The 25,778-nt window shown below is 37.8% G+C and overlaps 1 protein-coding gene across 1 annotated transcript in view; it reads right to left on the minus strand.

The window, feature by feature from the left end:
• Positions 1-25,778, minus strand: part of cog6 (component of oligomeric golgi complex 6) — a 49,765-nt gene that overhangs the window by 21,340 nt on the left and 2,647 nt on the right. The window contains exons 5-9 of the mRNA XM_030151973.1: positions 9,956-10,067; positions 8,025-8,107; positions 7,739-7,809; positions 4,254-4,347; positions 1,389-1,517 (exon numbers count right to left, since the gene is read on the minus strand). Of these exons, the coding sequence (XP_030007833.1) occupies positions 1,389-1,517; positions 4,254-4,347; positions 7,739-7,809; positions 8,025-8,107; positions 9,956-10,067 (489 nt within the window). The remainder of the gene's footprint in view (positions 1-1,388; positions 1,518-4,253; positions 4,348-7,738; positions 7,810-8,024; positions 8,108-9,955; positions 10,068-25,778) is intronic.

The following is a 25,778-nucleotide window of genomic DNA, read 5'->3' on the forward strand; positions in this document are numbered from 1 at the left end:
GAAGTCTTGACCTTATATGAGCAAATGTCGTGACGTAACTATTTATAGATGTAACAAATTAAGCAGGAATTAAAACGGTTTGTAGAAATCCACTCGATTTTTGCCAAAATGAAAAAAAAGATAGCTTTGCAGCACCTGGAGGGTTCAAACTTCATGAACTATTAGGGTCCAAATACACAAATAAATGAAGCAAAGACTAATAACAGTGGGTTTAGCAAAATATGACCCCTTTAAATCAGGGAAGAGGTGCAGAAAATGTACTGTTGGATTATTTTTTCCATGTTTCACTTACATGGGGCAGGCAAATAACTGTATATTTACTTATAGGAGTGTTTATACTGATGTTACTGACAGTGATTTTTCTGAAAATCTTGTTATAATGACCCAGTTAAAGATTCCAAGGTGTTAATGTGTGATACTTAGCAACTACATTATATTATAGATATTCAGTCCATTCTGGGCTTTTTATATTAACTCTGGTCCATATTGGGGCAGAGTAAGTGATGATAAAGTTTTTATTATGTCTTGCTGCTTTTCTAAGCTTCTACAAGTAACAGTTTCACCAAAAAAAACCAACAAAACAAATCACTAACCTGCAGTGGCTAAAGATCGGAAAGAACAGCCACTTATAGTAAGTACAGTAATGTAAATCAATACAGTGGACTGCTGGATTATAATGTTGAATGTATTAGGTAAAACTTGTAAAAGTGAACATGGTGACAGGCACCACAGCTTCATCCATGTTTTTTATTTGAGGATCAGCCTTTATTTGTTCATGTTGACCTTGGTTATTACAAGAAACCCAGGTTGTAGCGGACTTTTTATTTGTGGGAATACAATAAACCACTGCATATTCCCACTTGGTTTTTTAATATAGAGACAAAATTAATTGTGTGTGCTTGATACACCAATCCAATTTAACTCAATAGACATTGAATCATATCTCAGTTCCCTTCGAGACTTAAGTTTGCTTTTTTTTTTTTTTTTTTTAACAGTTGCAGAAAAAATTATTAGACCACCCCTTGTTTTCTTCAATTTCTTGTTCATTTAAATGTCTGGTACAACTAAAGGTACATTTGTTTGGACAAATATAATGATAACAACAAAAATAGCTCATAAGAGTTTAATTTCAGAGTTGATATCTATCCATTTTCCATGGTTTTCTTGATAATAACCAAAATCACTTCAGTTCTTACATCAATATCTATGGCATTGTACTGACAAAAACAGTGCTTTTAGGCATTCCATTTTTTCTTTTCTGTCTGTTTTAATCGCATGACACACACAGGAGTTAGTACTTGATTGCATAACTATTGTTTTTGATGACTTTTGATGGTCTAATAATTTTTTCCACAGGATTCAATGGCCTGAACAGACTCAATTAGTACCTCATAGGGTCATGTGAATGCATCTCTATGGGGCGGGGGGTTCCACCTGGACCACCGCGAGTGAGCGCGTCGATGAATCCTCGGACCACAGCACATCGGCGCGCAGTCCCAAACTCATCCAGCGTGTACCTGACCGAACAGACATGAGAAAACAGGAAACACACAAATTTCGTGTGAAAAGCCAGCGGTCGCAGTGTTTTCGTGCAGACTTAGTGTCGGAGGTCAGTCACAGACATACATCAACAATGAAAGCAGCTTTTCCAAAAGGAAAGAGCTTGAGGTTGTTTTAATTACTAGGCGGTGGCAGGCTCAGTGTCAGACTAAACAGAAGATAGCGCCGAATTAAGATTCCAGGAACGCTGGTGTCTTTTCTCTCAGCCTCAACATCCCCGGCCAGGACGTGACCTTGGACATTTTCTGGGCAGTGAGACAGGTGCATTTCCGAGAATGTGTGATAGATGGAGGGGAAAAAGCAGAAAACACATTTTGAGGATAACATGTGAACCTTTCCTACATGTTTCTGTGTTAAACTCACATAAACCTATAAGGAATCTGTGAGTCATGTGTAGCCATTTCCACTCTACATACACAAGTTGTTTTCTTGTTTACAAAACTATAAATTATTAGCATGTTAACCTTTAATGTTTTAAAGGGAAAATGCATTAAAATGTGTTTTATGAGCAAAAAAAAAAAATCCATCACTCGTAAATGGCTTCAACTTGATCCACCGGTGCTGGAGGACTGGTTGAAAATTGTTGATGAAATTCACAAAATGGATAAATTAACATTTGTGATGAGGCTGCAAGCTGAACTTTACATAATAAGGATAAAATGGATTAGTTTCTTTAAATACAATTAATGTGTGGTTTGTCTCATAGTACTGTGAAATGCTACATAAACTGCTGCTCTTAAATATAATTAATTAGGTAAACTGATTGCTATTTCATGATTGTAACCTAAATTATCATTACTGTTAGATTGTGACTATTATCTGTTGCCAATTATTTATGTTCTGTGTGACAAAATGATAAATAACTAATAAAAACTAAGTGTCCAAAAAAAAAAAAAAGGGTTTTATGCCTTGAGAGAGAAATACCGGACAAAATTGAGACTGTTTGTTTATAATGAGAACACAATGCTTTTAATACAAGAAGTCCCTCTTGGGAATTCTTTCAGTAAACTATGAAGGAGTGTATTAAAATGAACTCATGTTTAATGGAAACTCGATTTGTTTTCCTCGTGTAATTTTTTGTAGAAACCCACAGTGGGAGTTTTCTCACACTGCTGAATGTTTGTATTTCTGACAGAGGGTTGTTTTGTTTTTTTTTTGTTTTTTTTGCGGATATGCACTTTCTTACACTGTTGGCTGATGGAGGCAATATTTTCTCCTGCTTCAGGCTCAGTTTCTAATCAAGAACCTTTTTGTGGCTCTCAACAAAAACAAGTTGACGACAAGTTTTTATTGGCTGGAAAATCTTACAGTTCACTTGCTGATAGTGATGTCCCCATCTGGATTTTTTTTTTGCTTCTGATCCGATCTGATTTTTTTTTAGGATTAGTTTTGCCGATACAGATCTGATACCGATCCGATACCGACTTTTTACAATAACATTTTGATTTAAATTTGGAGCCATTATTTATTGATTATTATGCTTTTATTTCACTTGAGATCACAATTGGGCTGAATGTGGAACCTGAACTTAAACAAGTATGACACCTTTGACTCTTAATGGCTTTTGTATAATTTTTGCACTATCCAAATTCATATTGTGGGACAAATTAGAACCTTTGGTGGGCCGGTTTTGGCCCACGAGCCAAATGTTTGCCATTGCTGTAGCGCGTCTATGGACAGGTCATTCCAGGTATGATATGGAGGGGTGTTCTGCGCTGTACGTTAGTGATGCGCACATCAGCGGGTTACTTGCGGGTCAGGTTGGGGTGGGTCAAAAGAATGTCAGTTGAAAAAATCATGGGAAGGAATGCTTCTAGGACCAAAAAAAAAAAAGAGTTTGTTCGAGGTGCTCTTTGGAAAAAGGGATTCATAAAGTAGATAACAAACTGGAAGAAAACTCCAAGGCACTTTCTTTAAACATTAAAATGCCTTTATTACCATGGCATGGTCATATCTAGACCTTAAATAACACTTCTATGCATTTCGGTTTCAAGCCTTTATCAGGAAGTCAAAACGTCAATGTCAGTTGATTTGCGGGGCGGGTTGGGTCGGGTCAAATAATTCCACAAAAGCCCCGCGGGCTGAAAAAAAAACGACTCGAGCATCACTACTGGACCTTAAAGTGAAACCTATAGACATTTTACTAATTCTTCCAAACCTCCCGCTGTTGTGCAGCTAATTTTCCTTTTCCGTACCTTTGGAAACTTTAATTTGAGGGAGCAGGACGTGTGATTACCCCCCATCCCCCCACCCCAGAACCGGGTCTCATGATTTCGTGACTAAATCCGATCCGATCTTCTAAAAAATGTCAGATCGGCAGCCGATACTGATCTGTAGATTGGATCAGGACATCCCTACCTGATGATACCCACAGAAGACAGGTTTGGTCAACACAAAGTCATGATTTTATTCTCTATAATCTCTATTTGTGTTTAATATTAGTAGAGGAGAACATCAGGATATGTGTTCTAAACAGCAGTAAAAGCTTCTAATGGGTGTTAATGTCATCAGGCTATGTTTCCATAAATATATCCTGTGATTCATCTAGTCCGGGCATTAGAACACGTACTTCTACAAAGCTCCTAGAAAAAGGTGTGAACACTGACTGGCCTTAAAAGAACAGCAAAAACCAACGTGGATACACTGGTTGGATAATGAAGTAGGTTTTAGCGTGTGTTTATTTGTGAGCGTACTTGTACAGAACGGGTCGATCCTGAAGAGCTTCCATAGCTTGAGTCAACACTGGGCTGATATCACAGGTCTCTTGGGTCAGTCCTCTGCATTCATCTACGACCAAAAAGAAGAAGTAAATGAGTCTGTGAGGCCAGAGGACAATCGACACAGCTGAAATAGATGCAATCCCTCTTGTAACTATGTTTGTGTTCTTTGTTGCTACGTGCTTTTGACCATGGGAATCGGCTTTGCAAGAGGCAAACCAAAGCACCAAGAACGTTTTCAATCATATTTTAAGCATAAGCTGTGGTTGCAGAGGTTGTGTGTGTGGGGTGGGGTGGAGGGGGGTTTCATGGTCAAGTGGTCAAAAACTGGATTCATTTTCACATAATTTGACATTGAGTGTTCAGTGAGAGTGTGTTTGTGTAAGGCACATGGGTGGAGCATTTTCTACCACAAGAAATTATAATGTTTTTTAGTTTAAAAAAAAAAACAAAAACAATGTATATTATGTCACACTTCTTGTTTTATGGTGCATGAAGATTTTTGGAAAAGGTATAACTGATAAATTAAACACACCCAAAAAGCTTAAAGGGGTCATATTTTGCTAAACCCACTTTTATTAGTCTTTGGTACATTTGTTTGTGTATTTGGACCCTAATATTTCATAAAGTTTGAATTTAAACCCTCCAGGTGCTGCAAAGCTATCTTTATATTCATTTTGCAAAAATCGAGTGGATTTCTACAACATGTTTTAATTCCTGCTTAATTTGTAACGTTTTATAACTAGTTACGTCACGACATTTGCACATTTCGGTCAAGACTTCCAACAAACATTTCTCCGAGTACGACATAATTGTTTGTCAGCAGCAGCAGTTGTAGTCCATACTGAAAATATGTCCAAACTTCGACATAAATTTTTATTTTTTCAAAATGTATCACCTCTCTGTAAGTAGCTTTGGCTCGCCATGTGACCTGGCAGAGTTACTATCAAAAATAAATAAATAAATGGCATCACAGAGTTATAACTGCAAGCACTTAAACTAAAAATCAAGCACTTTTCAGACCTTGAAAACAACATTTAAATGCAAGCATTTTCAGGGATTTCAAGCACTCGTACAAACCCTGATTACAGGAAAGGTTACACTAGGTCGCAGTTACTTTTGTTGCTGACCTACTTGCATATATTTATACGAGTTTCCATTTCAATGTAAAATTTTGGAGAGGAGAGGCTTAAAACGAGTCATGCAAGGTGATTTACTGAGGTTTGCGAATGTTGATTTACTGCTGATTGCCCAATTGTTTAATGCCACAAAAAAAAATTTAATGTCTTAGACCATTTGTGCCTGGCATGAGTGTGACAGTTATGCACAGAGGAGGGGCTGCCAAGAACAGAGGGCAGAGAATTTTATCCATTTGTGTCATTTTATTCGAGGTGTTATCAGAGCAGACTGACGGTAAACAGTCTGCATTTTCACTGGCGTTGATCCTGGTCCTAAGATCATTACTGGAAAGAGCCAATGGCATAATGCTACCAAATATCCAAGAGGCTCAACACAAAGTCAAGCAGAAGATTTACCTTCATACTAAGTTATAAGGCTCTATGTCAGAAACTTACAGGGGTCAGATTTTGTTAAACCCACTTTTATTAGTCTTTGATACATATATTTGAGTATTTGGGTTAAAGTTACAGTGAGGACAGTGAGGCAACAAACTCAGGTCCAATGCGGTCTGCAGGGTCTGTAAGGTCCACCTCTGAATGCACAGTGAGTGTACCTGTTTTGTTAGGTACCATGAAGTAATGGTACTAATGCAGTGGTACCCAACCTTTTTTGGCTCGTAGCCCCATTTTAACACCACAAATTTCTGGCGACCCCAGACATACAAAACGGAGACATTTTTCTCTAGGAGAAGTCTTAGTGGGACCAGGTGCGTGAAGAAATCTTTCCATTCTCTGTTCGGTCTGGTTTTCTGAGGGCAATTGTCTCCAGGCAGGTTGAAGTGCAGTCACACATGCAGTCACATAATTGGATATGCCCTCTCAGATGTTATATCCTGCTTTTTATTTGAACTTGATTTTATTAGGAAAAATGTGTGGTGTTTTAATTATAATGAAATATATATTGAATCATAAAAATATTTTTTATTAGCTATTTATGATTATTTTTATCAATTACTAGAATTTTGAGGCGACCCCATGGTTGAAAAACACTGTACTAATGTAAATAATGATGGTCACAGTGATAATGTGGATGTTGCCTGGTGTCTGTATCAGCACTTATGTTGGTCTAATGTTCTAACAATGTTGTTCTAATGTTCTAAATACATGTTCCCTTCACCTTACATGTGTTTTTCTTGTATTTTTTTATGAGCTTCTTGGATTTTTTCTTTTTTTTTTCGCCACTTACAGGCAAGGAACCAAATATGGTAATTTCATTGATCTTGATTTTCTACATGACAACAAAAAAGTCAGAAAAATTTCACAAAAGTAATAAAATCTTATGTCCTCCAATAACACACCAAGATTGAAATGTTAAATTTCATATCATTTCCATGAGTGCCCTACAGGGTGGGGAAGCAAAATTTACAATATTTTGAGGCAGGGATTGAAAGACAGTGTATGACCAATTAGTTTATTGAAAGTCATGAGAATTTTTTTGCCACAAGAAAATTGACATAATAAAAAATGTTTTTATTCTATGTGTCCTCCTTCTTTCTCAGTAACTGCCTTCACACGCTTCCTGAAACTTGCACAAGTGTTCCTCAAATATTCGGGTGACAACTTCTCCCATTCTTCTTTAATAGTATCTTCCAGACTTTCTCGTAATAGTTTTGCTCATAGTCATTCTCTTCTTTCCATTATAAACAGTCTTTATGGACACTCCAACTATTTTTGAAATCTCCTTTGGTGTGACGAGTGCATTCAGCAAATCACACACTCTTTGACGTTTGCTTTCCTGATTACTCATATGGGCAAAAGTTTCTGAAAAGGTATGGATAATAGTGTTAGGTATGATTATGACATCAATATATGTTTGGTTTCAAAACAATTGACGTAGTGCCTGCTGAGAAAAAACAACTAAATGTTCATTGTAAATTTTGCTTCCCCACCCTGTATAAAGGGTTAAAAGACATAAAAAAAACCTGAATTTAATGGGTTCTAAAAGTTCATTTAGTGTGACCCCTGACCCCATGACAAGAAGCAGCACAAACAATTAGAAACAACTGACATGTGCTGAATGAAACATAATATAAAACATCAGAAAATTAATGCGATAGCCTGAATCTCTTTTTGTCTGAACACGAGGCTTAAAGACATGTTACATAATATAAACACACTTATTATCATTCCATTACTTATGACAGAATCCACACTTAAGGATTGCATCCTTCCTCTAATAACACAACAGCCAACTTTAACATATAGCCTGATGCTCGATAGTCATGGTGAGTCAGCTTTCACCTCACCAGTGCTGGTGGTATTAACTCTGTGTACTTTACTCACTCTGAGCCCAGCGGTAGAGCTGTTCATATGATGTCTCCTGTAACACGGCCATCTGCTCCATGATCTCTAGTCTGGAACAAGCACACAAATCAAGACCGTACATTACATATCCATGACGTGACGCATAGTGTCAGATACCTATCGGTGACATAAATAGCACCTCTGGGTGTTTTTGTCCCGTTTGTCTGTTGTACCATTCAGATTCATGATAAATGTCATAAATAAAAGCACATGGATAAAACAACTGCAACAGAGAGAAGAAAAACATGTAGTAATGGTGCCTTACCCTGCTGTTTGTTGATTGGTTCGCAAGAGGACCTTAACATCCTCATGGATGTGCTTCACCCGACTGAGAGCTTTGAAGAAATCCTAGGAAATTAATCAGAAATATTGAGTAAGTTTTAGACATGAATGTGCATTTTTTTTAAACAATACGAAAATATTATACGATTGTGACTTTAATTTAAAAAATATCTTATAGTGTGACAAAAAAATCCAACATGGTGATGTGAGACTGATTCTTAGTTTTAATGTTTTTCTTGTATTCATGGAATTCATAGTTGTATATTTCCATGCTGAACATGTTACAGTAGGCCACAAACATGAGTACACATTTTTCAAAGTATTTTAGTGTACTTTTCCAACCAGCTGCATTAGAGACAGCTCCATGGATGTCATGAAAAAGTAGACATTCTGTCCAATAAGACTGAGGCTGTTCAAAAAAACCCCCCAGTAAGATAAGACAAGACTTTATTTATGCCACCGTGAGGAAATTTCAGTCAACAGCAGCAACACACAACAAGCAATTGTAGAGAAAAAGACTGGTAGAAAAACCACAAACAAGTGAAATGAAAATATAAAGAGAAAAATGAGAAATTTGATATTTGGGTGGTTCTATGAAACTGGTCCCTAAAAACTGGACATGGGGGCTAAAAATTCAAACAAGATGCAGACTAATGTTATGAATCAAGTTTGGAAGCACTTTGGGTCTATTTTAAAATAAATATTTACTGAGATAAAAGAGAAACCATTTTTCAGATATAACACATTTTTAGGTAACGTTTATAATATTTTCATACAAAAATCCGCATGTAACATGGTAAAAAGGACACGAAAATTACACGCTATTTTTCTGAAAAATCTTTTTATTCTCTCACAGGTACATTTTGGGAATCAAACTACTTATGCAAGGCAGAGTGTTTCACAGAAATGACTGCTGTTGCAAAATCACTCGTGATTTATGTGTTTAAATGGGCAGGTTCTGCATTTAATGTGAGTGGATTAGATGGGTTACACACCAAACCTGGAATGAGACTGAGATTCAGGAAAAACCACTAGGATCGTCACATTTAACGCAGTGTCTTTATTTATAGCGGCACATAAGACCATTTCAAGCCATGTGTTCCAGATCAAATGCACTGACACCTAGGTAGCCTTTCCTGTCCCAATTTTGGTCCTATTTTTGGCCCCAATATTTTATTAAAAATGTATTAATTTTGGAATGGCTCAGAGCAAGAGTATAATGTTTTTTTTCATTTATCATTAGGTCCATCCTGGGGGGATATATGTCTAAATTTCTCTTTTATTATTGGGTCTAAAAAGCTGGTAAAGTGCCAGGTACCAAAACAAACCCAGTTTCATAGAAGCACCTACTTACATAAACATTTATATAAATAAAGAATTTGAATTACAAATTTAATATTATTTACATATTTACATCATCATGGCTGCACATGCACAAGGGTGCACACTTTTGTTGTCAGTTTTTTTTTTTTATATTTTTGTTTTGTTTTGTGTAACAGCAACTTTGTATGTTTAAATAAATCACAGAATACCAACTCCTTAGTGAACTTCATTTCACTGCCTCTAATGCAACTGCTTGGAAAGTTCCAGTGGAATAGGGCAGACAAGAATTTCCTGCAAGATGAATTGAGCTCTTCTTATCTCGTCTTTGGTTTACAAGTGGTAGATTGATCTACTTTTGCAAGGTTACAGCGTAAAGCATACAGAGTAAAAATAATGTTGTTGATGGTAAAAAAAACAACATGCTGACAGGGTGAGAGGAGCGGTCACCCATCACCCAGACAATCTGGGTAATGCATCCTGGAAGACACGAAACTGGTGGTAAACGACAGCTACTGATCTACACCTCACACTGCACTGTAACTCTCCTGTGGGTGAAGTGAATTCATCAGTGTGAAATACACTGGAGCTCACCTCTGTTATGGGTGTATCCCGAGCCCCACGCAGGATGACCATCTCCTCGTTGGTTAGCTGGAACTTGGCGAGGAACGCCTGGGCAACTTGGGCTCTTACCTCCAGGCGGTGACTAAAAGGAGACACACGAAAAATGTAAATGCATTTATTTATTGTACTTGATACTTGATATTGTACTTGATAAGAAAATTCTCTTTACAATGTGTCTCTTCATCTAAGACAGGCTTCTTCCTGTTTTTCTTATTGGTTCTTTATGTCTTCAAGGCTGTTTGGGATTTATTTATTTTTTATATCCCACAAAATAACTCATTCTTCACTGTATTTTTTTTTGTTTTTGTTTTTACACTACTATTTTTTCTGTGTAAATTGAACAGGTCTGTGAGACTAAACAATAAAAACAAACATATGCGCATTCATTCATCCAACCCGAGGGCATCAAACATAGGGGTGGATGAATTTGCCAAGTGCAAAAATTACACAGTCAACGAGTCTATTTTAAAAATAAATATTTACTGAGATAAAGGAGAAACTATTTTTCAGATAAAACACATTTTCAAATTAATTTTATATTATTTTATACAAAAACCTGCATGTAACAGGGTAAAAAGGACACAAAAATTACGCACTACTATTTTTTTCAAATATCTTTTTATTCTCTCACTGGTACATTTTGGGAATCAAACTAATTATGCAAGGCAGAGTGTTTCACAAAAATGATTGCTGTTGCAAAATCACTCATGATTTATGTGTTTAAATGGGCAGATTCTGCATGTAATGCAAGTGGACACGATGGGTTACGCGCAAAACCTTGAATGAGACTGAGATTCATGAAAAACCCACATGTCTGGATTAGAAAACCCACTAGGATCCTCAAATTTAACAGTGTCTTTCTTTCAGTCACATCAAGCTCATTTTATGTTGAAACTGAAAATTTTAACAATATTCTGCCTGTTACTAACTGTTTTGTGTTTGTTTTAGATCCATTGTAATCTGTAAATTGTAATGCACATCCAAAAATGATGAGCTAAAGAATAATACTGTTAAAACTGCACTTATTTTTCATCAGAAATTTCAGGTTTTTCAGGTTATTCACATTTTTATGAAGGGCTAGTTTGTAAACGTAAACAATTTCATAATTTAATTTGACAGTTTTGCATTAAAACAAAGTGTAAAAATTAAGAGTTCTCATTATTTATATGCTATAATGCTGTTATTTTACTGGTCCGGCCCGTTTGAGATCAAATTGGTATGTGACCCCTGAATTAAAATGAGTTTGACACCCATGGTCTGACCAAAAATAGTACCGCTTGTTAACAATATGTAATGTTCAAATTTGCACAGTAGATGGCAGTCACACACCTCAGACTGACAGAATTGAGAGGGAGCCGGCTGGGTCGGTGGACAAAAAGTAATGATATCGTGCAACAGCCACAATATAAATAACAGTGGGAGGGAGAAGAAAAAAGGCGTATACAGTGCCGGATATGGGCCAGGTTTTGTCACTATCAATAACAGCCGAGTGATCACTATCAGTGTCACTAAACCTGTCTCAGCACAATAGTGACCATGGCAACCGCGCCAGTCAACCAAGGAACTCTGTCACAGGATAGCAGAACAACAGTAAGACCTCCCTCTGTCCCCATCTCTCTGTCCAAAGCACCTCGTCTATATCCCCTCCCTGTGGGTGTGCGAAGACCAGGCTCTGTCAGTAAATCACCGGGTTGTTTTGGTGCCGGAGAAGAACCCAACATTATCCAACCATTGTCTCTGACACTGCTATTACTAGTGCTCAGCCAGCTGAAAGTAAAGGGTTGTAAATCTGTTACTGGGATTCTATGATGTAGTATTTCTGTTCCCCGCACATAGAATCTCAAGGCTTTTTTTTCGACCCGTTACAGTTTATTACGTTGTGTTTTTGACACAACATAGAGAAAATCCAGCCTTGGTTTTGATAGACAGGGGCTGATGCTTGTGTGATATGAGGAAAAATCTGGGATATGGGAGAGCATTGTGCAGTATGTGATGATGATATGACATGTGATGCATAAACAAACTTCTCAGCTCTGCCAAATTGACACAAGTTAATCGCAGGAGAACAGTTGGTTCGCTGAGGCTTCATCTGATAAAACATGCGCCAAGAAAAAAAGATTCTTCATCTCTTTAGTGGATTTATTGTGTATTATATTGAATTTCCTTCAGGAAATGAATCAAGTTCCTCACCTCTCTCATTTCAAGTTCGTATCCTGATAACAACACTTTATCTGAGTTAACTGTCTATACTTTGGCTGTGCATTGTCAAGTGTGTGTAAGTGTCATGATACAGCTATGATTCAATTCACTGAAATCCCATAAATAAGGTGATTCGCTGCAAGGTTTTACATTTAACTAGTAAAAACGTTCGAGAATGCAATAAAATCTGAGTTAAAGGGCTTCCTTTAATGGTAGAAAACAAGTCAAAGTAAATAATTAATCAAAAATCAACACCATTTAAGAATCAGTATCATCACCTTCCTAAAATAATTGCCAATTATTGTTTGACAAAAATTAGGTTTTTTTTTTGCCTAAATCATCAAATACTTCATTCTTTTAGAAAGGTGATGATATATTATATATATAAAAAAAAAACATATGACAATACCACATTAGGGCTGCACAATATAAACAGGGTAGGGAAGCAAAATTTACAATATTTTGAGGCAGGGATTGAAAGACAGTGTATGACCAATTAGTTTATTGAAAGTCATGAGAATTTATTTGCCACAAGAAAATGTACATAATAGAAAATGTTTTTATTCTATGTGTCCTCCTTCTTTCTCAATAACTGCCTTCACACACTTCCTGAAACTTGTGCAAGTGTTCCTCAAATATTCGGGTGACAACTTCTCCCATTCTTCTTTAATAGTATCTTCCAGACTTTCTCGTAATAGTTTTGCTCATAGTCATTCTCTTCTTTCCATTATAAACAGTCTTTATGGACACTCCAACTATTTTTGAAATCTCCCTTGGTGTGACGAGTGCATTCAGCAAATCACACACTCTTTGACGTTTGCTTTCCTGATTACTCATATGGGCAAAAGTTTCTGAAAAGGTATGGATAACAGTGTTAGGTATGATTATGACATCAATATATGTTTGGTTTCAAAACAATTGGCGTAATGCCTGCTGAGAAAAAACTAAATGTTCATTGTAAATTTTGCTTCCCCACCCTGTATATAAAAGATATATTGTTATCACGATAACGGAATGTGAAATATATCACAAAGATTTGCAATCATTTACTTTCTTTTTTTTTTGTTCATTAACTTTCTGTTTCACACACCATGGGGGTACCAAAGTGGTTTTCTCTACCACTGTAACATGCTAGTTTTCTGGCAAAAAAAATGAAGTAATGCTACTGCTGCTGGTTGAATGCAAGTTTACATGTTATTAATGTTGAAAAGATGTCAATATTTTCAGAACACAACATTGGGCAAGGCCTGAACAATTCTATTTAAAGAATTTATTTTTATATGCAGTATTTACCAAACCAGGCAAACAATGGAATATTGTTTTATTAAAGCTCTTACACAGCGGTACTCTGGCACTTTTGTTATTGTGAAATACACCCATGTCATTTACACATTGCTATTGTGAATAAAATGACAAAATATCTGACTATGTTTGTGTCTGAAGGTCTACGGCAGCAGCATCACCAGGTTCTTGGACAGAACTGTGTAACTGATTGCAGTAGTGCAGTATTTTGTCTTAAATTATAAATAATTGAGTCATCATACGAACAATTGGCTCATTCGAACATTGTTAAGGAACATTTTTCTTAGGAGATGAAATTGGAATTTCTTTAGGTGAACGAGAAATATTGCAATATTATCATTATTAAAATGCTGTAGACCCATATTGCATATTGCAAGTTTTGCAAATATTGTGCAGCCCTAACACATGTTATTTTCTCATACTCAATAGGATACTTACAATTTTTGCACTATAATCCAATCTGACTCCATGAACGCTAGCATATTATTTATTTTTGTTTACTTCTCTCATCTCTTATTTTCTCCTCATGGTAATGTAGGCGATGTTTCCCTTCACAGACTTTGTTTTTTTTTTGGCAGATTACTGAATACAACACAGAAAACAACAGAAGGATAGAATAGTGTGACAGGGACACCAAATAAAACATGCCCTTGAGCTACCTGACATCGTGCCACAGTTACAATGATTTATGAAAAAAAAGAGAAAAAAAACAAGCTATGCTAATGAAGTCATTAATTAAACTGAGTGATGCATAACTTAGAGAAATAATTTCCATATCAACATGCTGGTCTTCACGCAACACATAAGCGTATTAATATAAAACATATAAACTCTTGTTGGGTGTGGAACTACTGTTGTCTCAGGGAGAGGTTGTTATCATTAATATGCAGATTTATGCAGCAGGCTTTTGCCAAACTGTAATCAGATCATTTGCTTTTTGCAGTGTAACTATAGACAAAAGATGTTCAGTTATAATTTGGAGTTTCATTCAGCCCACTCAAGTTCCACTCAAGACTTGGGAGATCGAACTTTTTTCAGAATTATCACAGCAGTTATTTTTGTATTCGGCTATTTCTGACTTAAAAAGTTTCAGTCGTTTTTGCATTCAAGTTAAACACAAGCAGGGAATCGTTTTATGTAAATGCATGTCGCACTTTGTATCAGAATATCCTGAGGAAGATAAGAAATCCAAATAACTTCCCATGTCAAAGCCAGATCTACACACACCAGACCTGTTCCTCCAGGTTGTAAATCACAACAAAAACGACAAGGTGCACACGTCTGTGCAAGGTGAGCCCAGATGGATTGTGGGAGAGTTCAGGCTGGGGCTGTGGAGTAAAGAGGAGCAAGGGAACAGCGGAGTAGTAGGATCATTTTCTAAAGCGCTGTCAGGACATGACACATTCTTCTCCAGGCTGCAATTACCAAATACCAGAGAGAGAAGCAACGTGGTTGAATGAAACGCCAAAGTCACACTACACACTCCGGGCCAGCAGTTCAAAGGAAAAATAAACTTCATGAGCTCAGATTTTCCCTGAAGAACACCCAACAAGTGCAATATGAAACAGGTTACATCATCTTCAAGATGGGCTGAAATTTCTAAATAAAAGACTACAAAGGCCTTAACAGTAAACAAATGACTGTGTCTGTATCTGTTCTGACCACCTTCTCTGTGTTTGTGCACAGATTTACCAACTGGACCCATTGATTTTGTCTGTTCATGCACAAAAATCGTTTGAGCAATATAACGGAGCACTATCTGATATACTTTCGTCAGAATGCGATGCTGAAATTACCCATGCCTACTTAATTAACTCTCAGAATAGAGCTAATAATGCAGCAGCAATTTTTTTTTTTTTTTTTTAATTGAGAATTTCATCAGCGAGCAATATTTTCCAAGGTTTCCAGCAGGGTTATTATAGTTAATGAAAGCGATGACTATAACTAAAACCAGCATGGAAACTCAATTTAATAACAGGATAAAATAGAAAGCAGAATCAACTTTATTTTCATTGTCTCCAATGCTAATGTTTCATGGTGTAGAAGTATAAAGTGGCTCTGCACAGTTTGGTATGTCTCATAAACAATGGTTTCATTAAGTTATACTTTTAAAGGTTAACTTGCTTTACTGTCCCTATATGGAAATTCGATCTCTGCACTTTAACCATCTTAATACACACAGTACCTAGTATTGGCAAGAGCATTAGCCCATAGCATACATCAGGAGCAGTGAGCTGTCATTGAAGGAGCATGGGGACCAACTCCAGATCTTCAACAGCAAAATGGTCAGGGGTACCGACAGGAGAATGAGCCTACATGTTTTTAATGGTGGGGGGAAACTGGAAGAAACTCACATGGCGTGGAGAGGACAGGTAAACTAATCCCAGAAGTGAGGGTGGGACCAGTAAGCCTGCTACAAACTCTGAGAGAACAGAAATGTCCTCTTGCAGCCCCAGTTGGGGAATTCTTGCAGCTTGTTCTCGACACACCATGTGGGCAGAACTTTTCCTGCCTTTATGTGCTATGGGAATTATGGTAAATACTAGTTGCAGAACTCAAAAACTGCACATGAGCACCCCCTCACATCGTATTTTCCACTGGAGAACTGGGAAAAAAAATTTTTGATCCATGAGCTGCTGAAATGAAAACAACCTTTGAACTTTTCAACTTGGTGGAGAACAACGAGGGATTCATCACGAATGATAAACAAGGGTTTTATTAATGTTTTGCTGCTGTTAGCTGCATATTACACGATTTGCAAACAAAAAATTCCAAACAAAAAATGCTGCAGCAGATGAATTAACACGTCCAAAACTCTTTTACCCAAGTAGCAGGTCACGATAAATTGTATTTTCATTTCGTTACAACAACAAAAGCACTTGAACACAACACAAATGTAAATTTGAACTCACTAGTGGAAAAGATCATCTTCCCAATGGCACATGAAGGCAGCATCTCTTCTTGTGCTGTGTGCAAGAACTATTGCATGATTGGTCAGATATTAAAAGTGGGTGTGGTTAACACAAATAAGCGGAGGACCTCCCAGGAGTTGACTGATTCTCAATTCTCGAAATGTTCAGGCCAGAACAAATTTTGTTCTTGTTCTTGCCACCTTGAGGAGACTACAAATTAATCTGTTCTTGTGGAGTATGTAGCAGTCTTTAATGTGCTTGCTAGGTGGGAGTGCTAACCACTATCCCACTGTGCCACCACAATTTGACACCATTTCTTAAATCCTTCATTTTCCAGCTTAAATGAATCAAAGCTTTCTTCAAATGTAGCACTGAAACTACAATTCATCCAAATAAAATGAACTTTGAATATTTAAACTAGAAAAGCACTCGGAGAGCGCAGACCTCCGCCAAGCGCAAAAATTCCCCACATAATTGGTGATACAAATCCTACATTTTTTTTTTAAAAATAAAATCCGCCTTCTGGATCAGATCCGGATCAGCCTTTGAAATGTGATAGAGGACCCCATTGTCAATTCCTGAGTTAAATTTCATGAGTTTTGGTCAATAATTAAGCGAGATATTCGGAAACGAAAATTTTGGCCCCATTTACCACAATGTTAACGAAAATTTCAAAGTGATCCAGAATCCAGGATTTCTTCCGGATCACCCCCAAAAGTTAATCATTTCTTCCTTATCCCATTTCCAAAAAAATCCCTAAAAATTTCATCAGAATCTGTCCATAACTTTTTGAGTTATGTTGCACACTAACGGACAGACAAACAAACAGACAGACAAACAAACCCTGGCAAAAACATAACCTCCTTGGCGGAGGTAACTACAATTCATCCCAATTAAATCAACTGAAACTTCTTATGCACACATCAAACTGAAACAGTAAGAGAAAACATGGAGATCTTTTGGCCTCTATGAAACAGTTAGCGAGTGATTAACCTGCAGCCTATGATTAACAATATGAAAAGCCTTCACAGGACAATGTACGGACTGACTGATAAGGGGATCAAATGCTCTTTGTAGTATGCGAACCCGGCGGCCCATCCCCCCGTAAGCTGTAAACCATGTGGGTCGATTATCCATTAAAATCTATTAGGGGCCATTTCAAAGGCTTGTGTGGAAATTTGGCATTAGTTAGTTAGACACGCGCCAGTGATCACAGAGTGCAATCGCAGCCAGCCACATCAGACAACACAAAGTCGTAGTCGCAGCCATACCCTCATTAACAGCCAGCTGGGCCTTAATAAGGCTCAAGTGTCATTTTACACAGGTTGTCATTTACACTCTGACGTCCCCCATCGCTCCCTCAAGGGTCCCGGGGCTCTTGATTTATTAATGACCTACAGAGAAGTCATACAGGGTACATTTGTTTTATCTTCAGGACAAATTGTCTTAATGAAACACAGGTCTTTATTTTTGATAAATTATCACGTACTGTAAAAAGTCATTTACTGTAGGAAATGAGTGATTGCCATAAGCCAAGTGCTACTATGCTTTCGTTGTGGGTACATTCATCTACAGGACCCTTTGGCATTCAGCCGAGCAGACTGTAACTCAGGGTGTGACTGCATGAGCTGTTTGGTGATGGCTGAATAACTAAACCAACAGTCCAAACCCTTCAGCTCAGGTTGCGCGTGAGGTCACACAATCCATAAAAAAAAAAAATACATCCGGTAGCGAGCGAGACGTCTCAACTTGTCCAGTGTGATAACATGTCACTGTAATGCAAAGATCACACTGTGTTCGACAGGTGTGTAGCGTTACGTTTCATTATGGAACAACACACAACACCTATTTAATGCCACTGCTGACAGCCCCTTTGAACAGGGCCGGCCCCGACATGTACGGAGACAAAAAGAGCAGCTCGTTGGAAAAGCCGGTGGACAAACATAGGTTGTCCCCTATCGTTGACATCCTCACCGCTTCTGCACACTGTAAGCAATCTGCTGTTCCTTTCCATTTCATTAGAGCTGACAAATGGCACTGGCACTGGCAGATAAGATAGCAAAGAGTTCAGGACAGGCTTGCTCTGTCAGGTAAACACACATCTGCAGAGCTTTTCAAAATGACTGTCTGCTCACTTATAAGCAAAAAATATGACATGTTGCAAATCTACAATGCCGGAAGAAGCATTCTAAACCTTTATGTATGTAAAAAAAAAAAAAAAAAGTGCTATCGCAATATCATTTGAGACACCTTATGAGTTGTTGAGTAGCTCAGTCTATCATCACGTCTGTAGTGTCAGCTTTAAGACAATGCATTTTCCGAAATGGTTTTTAGAGTTTATTTCAATCACATCAAGTCAGGACTGACAAACATATGGCCCGTGGGGAAAAACTCTCCCGCCAAAGAGTCCAATCCAACGCGTCAGATTTGTGAAATGCAAAAATCATAGTGAAGATAACAACAGTCAATGGTATCAAAAGAAGTTTAGTTCAGGGGCCACTTACAGACCAGTTTGATCTCAAGTGGGTCGGACCAGTAAAACACGATCATAATAATATATAAATAATGATAATAAAGTCCAAATTTTTCTTTGTTTTCATGTAAAACAGTAAAATTACATGAAAATGTCCACATTTACAAGCTATCCTTTCACAACAAATCTGGATAACCTGAACAAATGTGAACCTGAAATGTCTTAAGAGAAGGATGTGCAATTTTAACAATGTTACGCCTATTTATAAATGTTTTGTGCCTTTGTAGAACCACTACGATTTGTATATATAATGTATATTATAATGCACATGTGCAAATGATAAGCTGAGGCGTGATATTGTTGAAATTGCACTTATTTTTCTTAAGAAATTTTATGTTGTTCCTGGTTGTTCATGTTATTCACATTTAAAAAAGAAAAAAGATTCTTTGTAGATGTAAATGTTTTCATAATGTAATTTTACTTTTTTCCCTGTTATTATTTTACTGTGGCCTGAACTAAAATTAGATGACACCCCTGCTTTAAACAATATGCCAACCGTTCACAAAAATAAACTAGAAGCACTCGGAGAGCGCAGACCTCCGCCAAGGCTGATCAGTGGCGCCCCCCGTAGGCCCCCCCACCCCCGATCACCACCAAAATTTAATCATTTCTTCCTTATCCCATTTCCAACAAACCCTGAAAATTTCATCCAAATCTGTCCATAACTTTTTGAGTTATGTTGCACACTAACGGACAGACAAACAAACAGACAAACAAACAAACAAACAAACCCTGGCAAAAACATAACCTCCTTGGCGGAGGTAATAAATAAATAAATAAATAAATAAATAAATAAATAAATAAGAAAAAAATAAAATCCACACATTGGGACATATCTGGATAGAGAAGTGATGGATAAATAGTAACTGATAAATGAAGCCAATTGACAAATGTAGTGAGGTTGCAGAAAATGGGAATACAACAGTACAAGTACATCTAATCTGCACTTAATGGATCCTGGTGTTAAAAGGTATCTAGCAGTAAAGTGGAAGTTTCCATCGAACCGACCGTAACTTTAACCTTAGCCTCCCATTCAGTGGCTGCTAAAAACAAAAGGCCCTCATTAGAGCCTGTGTCTGATTTATCCATTCAGTTTTTAGATATGCTGGTCTCTCTTCTTGGAATAATTTACAGAGGGATAAGAGTCCTACGTCAACAGGAGAACATTTTTAAATGACAGTTACAGCTTGTTCCTTTAGGGGGATTTTAGGTCTATTTCTGATATAAATAATAGGGAGGTATTAGCTCTGGTCTAGACTCCAACACAGTGAGTGATGGCAATGCACCTGAAACTTAGATGCCACCAATCATAAAATCAGAGGTTCTGAACCCGGGGGGGGGGGGGGGGGGGGGGGGATATCAACTGGCACCCCTCCACCCCCCTTACAAATGTGTTTTTTGAGGGGGAGCAGAGCGCTTTCTCACACCTTTATCTACAGAGTTATATAACCCACCACCTCCACATACCACGTACCACCACCCCAAAAATTTTTTCGGGCATGGGGGAGGGGGGGGCAGTAGGCTTACAATGCCATTAGTAGGGCATGGTTAAAAAAAAAAAAAAAAAAAAAAAAAAAAAAAGGTTGATAGACCCTGATAAAATGGAAAAAAGGGCATGTCCATTCAGAGCTATCAGAGAAATAACATTAACGTAGAGGAGACCCAATATTTCTGTAGATGTAACACCCAGGCTTTAGCTTTGATTATACAACACATTGACCACGGCATCATTTATGTCACAATAAATGTCTCGGCTCTTATTTACACCCACATTTGCATTTATTTTCGTCTAATTCTTGCATTTATGATAAGAAAGTCAGACCACTGCATTATGTCCTCTCAAGCACAACCTAAAGACTCTCAATAATGTTCAGGTCCGGTCAGTCCATATGTGGAAATGTGGTCTCGTGTTCCCTGACTTCATATTTTGGACACATAACATTGCTGAACTTTGGCCTGACAAACTGAATTGACCCTAGATCATAAGACTGCATCCACAGGCTTGTACTGTAGGCGCTAGGCATGATGGGTAATCACTTTATCACTCTGGAACAAGGCCAATCTGCACTCATCAGACCACATGATCTTTTTCCATTGAAACACAGTCCAATCTTTACGTTCTCTATGAGCTGATGGTTGTTTAATAAATGAGAAGCTACTCACGGTGTCAGTTATAGGGTTAAAGAACTGAAACATATTAATCAGTGCAGTAATTACCCAATGGAAGGATGTGAACTATTTGTTTACTAAAATCCAGATGGTGACTTTTCTTGGCAGTTACAGTATAATTATAATAAATATTCCGTTTCTACTATTAGATGACATATTTCTTGAGTCCAAGTCCTTGGTTGCCACTGTAGCGCTGCCGTACTAAGTGTCAACGGGAGAAAAATAAAATAAAAGAGAGCGTCTTGGGACTGCAGTGGATTGTGTGACCTGAAATAGATTGGGCCGAGAAGGCTTGAGTGGGCTGACTGGTGGGTCGCTGAAGGAGGACAGCTTGTCTGCGCACTTCCCCTGGCAGCTCTTCTGAGACAATACTGCTAAAGACAAGGTCAAAACCCAGCGTGCACACACCACCCCATCTGGCTGTGGGGTCATTGTAGCTTTGCAAATGAAAATGTCGCACAGACGGACAGCAGATCCCAATGGGATCCGGATGCGGAGGCGAAGACCAGGCAGGGCAGGCCGTTCAGAAGGTCATTCGTGTAAAAACCTCTGACCGCTTACTTTCAACACCCCTACGCCGAGCAGTTTGACTTGTATTAATTCACTGGCTGCACATGCTCAGTCATGTCTTTATTCCCACTGGTTTGTTTCAGTGCACTCACGTTCAGAGCTCATCTCCTTTCTCTTCAATCTTACTCCCCCTGCTTATGTGTCACCTTTTTGTCAGGGAGGTCCTGAAGCTGTGCCAGTGGAGCATGGAATTGCTGCGGTACATCACAGCTGTCAGCAGCGTCTTTTGCCAGAAATCTACATTATCTTTGCCCGTACACCCCCACCCTTCCCCCACCTCCATGTCAACTCACAAGGTCACTGAGCGTTGAGGTCACAGCCGCCACAAATGCTAATGAACACCACCCCAATCTCCAGCCATCAGTTAACAGGAACGGGTACTTTATTTTTACATCCTGTCAACACTCTGCCAACCAAATTCACAGATTGATGATAGTAGATGAATTTTATTGGCGGGCTTTCAACCACAAAAAATGGCCATCAGGTGTTTGAGAGCTGTGAATCTGTGAGTGCTAAAGATACACTATCTGATTGCACTCCGTGTCATGTTCAGCTGTAAATACTACATCTGCATTTAGGGACGCACGATATATCACTTCAGCATTGTCATCGAGATGACACGTTTCACGTTTTTTGTTAACGCCAGGCTATATGGAAGTAGGGCTGGGCGATATGGAAAAAAATCCCATCACAATAATTTTTTTCATATCAGACAACATCAATATGTATCACGATATAAATCAAATCACTATTTTTGTCAAGCTTAAATTTTCCGTTATTCATAAGTTAGTTGTGAAGACATCAGAAGGTTGTTTTTGATTTAAATATGATTTATTTTCTGTCAGAAGTTGAACATGACAGATGTGCTGAAGAACATTATACAACTGTTTCAGATAAATAAAACAGGTACATAAGTTTAAAACTAACCTAAAAGTCTGACCAGCAGGCAAAAGCTTTCAAGTTTTAAAAGAGAACACAAACAAAACAGACCATTTTCACAAAACAATGCCAGGGGTATATACGTGGGGGTGCGTTCTTTAAGTGCCATAACAGGCGTGAAACCAAAAATGAAACTTAACAAGCTTTGAAAGTCCAACTCCCGGCTTCTATGCCACATCCAACTTTTCAGTAACCCTGCCGCCTGAGTTCTCGGTCAAATTTTTTCCTGAGAGAACAGTCATTACCTCCCTCTACAGCCCAAACATTAGCGTGTGTGCTGCGGCTGCTCTAACACCTGTACTGTGTGCGTCAACCTAACTTAACATGGCTCTTGCGTGATTGGTTCAGTGCGGCGCTACTTAATTATAATTGGCTGTTCTTATGTCTGTCATAACATAGGCAAATTAATTCTATCAAAACTGTACCGAGCAGGTCTCATATTTCTATCAAGGAAAATTTATTTCGCGATATTTATCATTATCATGTTATAGCCCAGTAAGTCATATGTGGAAGTCTCTGAAACTGTTCCTTTCTACTTGTAATAAGCGTCCCACACAGCTGCCGTAAAGTGTTACATAGTGACAGAAAGCTCAGGATCTCTGGTTTCCGATGCCATTTGAATTTTGTGGAGTTACAGTAATTTGAATGCTGTGAAGTGCAAAATGCAGCGCCAGAGAGATTGCTGTTGTTAAAGGGTTAAAATCTAGAAAATATATATTCTTTTAGTTTATTGAATAACCATAGGAGGCCACCTCCACCAATAATAGTCACGTAATTATGCAATAATTATTCATACTTTTTCTATACTAATTATCAAGCTTTTAAACTGTTTTTTCTACATTGCCCAAACCTGGTATTAAACCATTTTTCAGCTTGCTTAGATTCTATTTATTTCCTAATATAGATGTACTTCCTAAAAGATCACCCCAAAAGAATTATTATAGAGCTTATCACACCATATATCACAGAAAAAACACTGCAATGTCAGTATTTCTGATATCGTACAGCTGTAATCTGCTTACTTAAAACCTCTTAATGTGAGTTGTCAGCAAATATCAATGCACATGCACAAACATCCGAACACAGCAATGGGCTTCTCTCAAGGTATCTACCCTCGAAAAAGATCACGGACCGACAACGTGTACAGCAGCTACTTTGATGTGTATCTCAAGGCCAAACATCACAGGATACATCGAATAAAACAAATAAAGCTCCGTTAATGATGATTGCTGCCCTCCTTATGCAAATATGCATCTGTGGAAGAAATATTCATTAACCTCATGAATCATTCATCCCTCTCTCATCAAAAATAAAGATGTGTGTGCCGTCTCCTTCTGCCCTGCACTAAATCTCTCCAACTTCTGGCACAAAAGAGAGGCTGCATTCGAAAGACACAAAGTTTAGCCCTGATGTTATTAGTGCCCCAATTTGCTGGGTCATATCTATATTTGCTTGAACACTTTAATCATAATTCTAAATTGGTTCTTACTGAATTGGAAAAATCCCGTTTGGCTGACATCTGTAAGTATCAGCACATGGAAGAGCAAGCATTTTCCAGACAATACATGTGCAATAAAACTTTATTATCTCCAAATTAACAATGTTTTTCCTGCTGCCATTTGACTGTAACGTTACTCAGCTGCAAAGTTGCTTGAACAGACAGAAAAAAAGGGGCAATTTCTGTGTTGGAATGAAACACTAGACAAGAGTGAAATGATGTTGTCTAGCTCTGGACTGATGAAGATGCCTGAGCTGTGGCCCATATGATGGATTTCTACAAAGACTCGTTGCCTCTGAACAGATAAGAAGAGAAACAGCAGTGTAAGATTTGTTTGAAATTTCTACTGATAACTTTAAGTATCGTTGCGGTGTTTATCGGAAACATCTCGCTGACATTCAGAAATGCCAGTTTAGAAGTTCAGGGCAGCCGCCTTCTCACGCGCTCCTGTTTTGCATTTTGGTGACACTTTTGTTGCAATCAGATAAAGAAACAACTGGTGACGGCTGCTGTAAAATAAAGGTCAGTTTCCAGAATTCTTATATCAACCCATTTTTGAGAATATGCAATAATGAGTAAAACAATTAACACGACTGCCCTGGGTTTAAGACTGTGACCACTTCACTTTTCTGAGCATGAGGGTTTTCCAATGGTTTTATGGGGGATTAAGTGCTGTCTGGCTGAGGGAGTTGGACTGATCTGAAGGGTGTTACTTTCAGTTATTCCCACAATATTTGCGACCTAAATTCTTACCATATTGTGAAAGAAACTGGCAACGCTTACTGTACTCAGAGGTAAAAGTCTGTTCATATTTACATCAGCAATTTCCCACAAGAACATTTCACATTTTTAAATAATAACCAATAATCCATGTGAAATATAATGCTCTCCTTACTTATTTTGGAACTATTTGGCTTAGGTGGTGTCTAATGGCTTGAATGCTGTGTCTGAGCCTGACAGTGGTGAGGAAAATTCTATATGCACAACATTCTAGGGAAGAGCTGGGACTGATAATGATAATGACAGTTTAGTGAAATGGATTTCAATATGCAAAGAGGTCCTCTACAAATAATGTCAGTTTATAAAGTGAATATATTACATATGGCTTACAATTCTAATAAAAAAATAATAAAAAAAAAAAAAAAGCAGAAAATACAACCGTAAAATTACAACAAATCTCAGTTCAATGCAGATACCGTCAACAGCAAACAATCAGAATACTGTGGCTTCCAAAGGTAGCTTTAACTAGAAATGTATTTCTGGTCAAAAAAGCGTATGACTGCTTGATACTAAAGTTACTGATTTTGTCCCTGCCTAGAAACGCTTGAATCTGAAATGTCAGATGTCAGTGTCAGAGTTGGACACTGATATCTATTACCCACAGAAAAAATAAAAAACACTGAGGGACTGACATTAACCTGCTGAAAACAGATCTGAAGGGTAAAGTAGAAAAAAGGAAAAGTTGAAAGATGAGGTTTAACACAGGAGACTCTGTAAGAGTTTGATGACATGTCTCAGAAGTCTAGTATAAAAGCAGTGAAGGCTGAATTAAAAAAGTAAAAAGTTTCTATTTGATGTTATGCTTGAAAGGGAAAGTATATACATACAGTTGTGCTCATAAGTTTACATGCCCTGACAGAATGTGCATGGGATGGTCTTGGATGTTCCAAT

This window comes from Sphaeramia orbicularis, chromosome 13, assembly GCF_902148855.1.
Source record: "Sphaeramia orbicularis chromosome 13, fSphaOr1.1, whole genome shotgun sequence".
Classification (NCBI taxonomy): Eukaryota; Metazoa; Chordata; class Actinopteri; order Kurtiformes; family Apogonidae; genus Sphaeramia; species Sphaeramia orbicularis.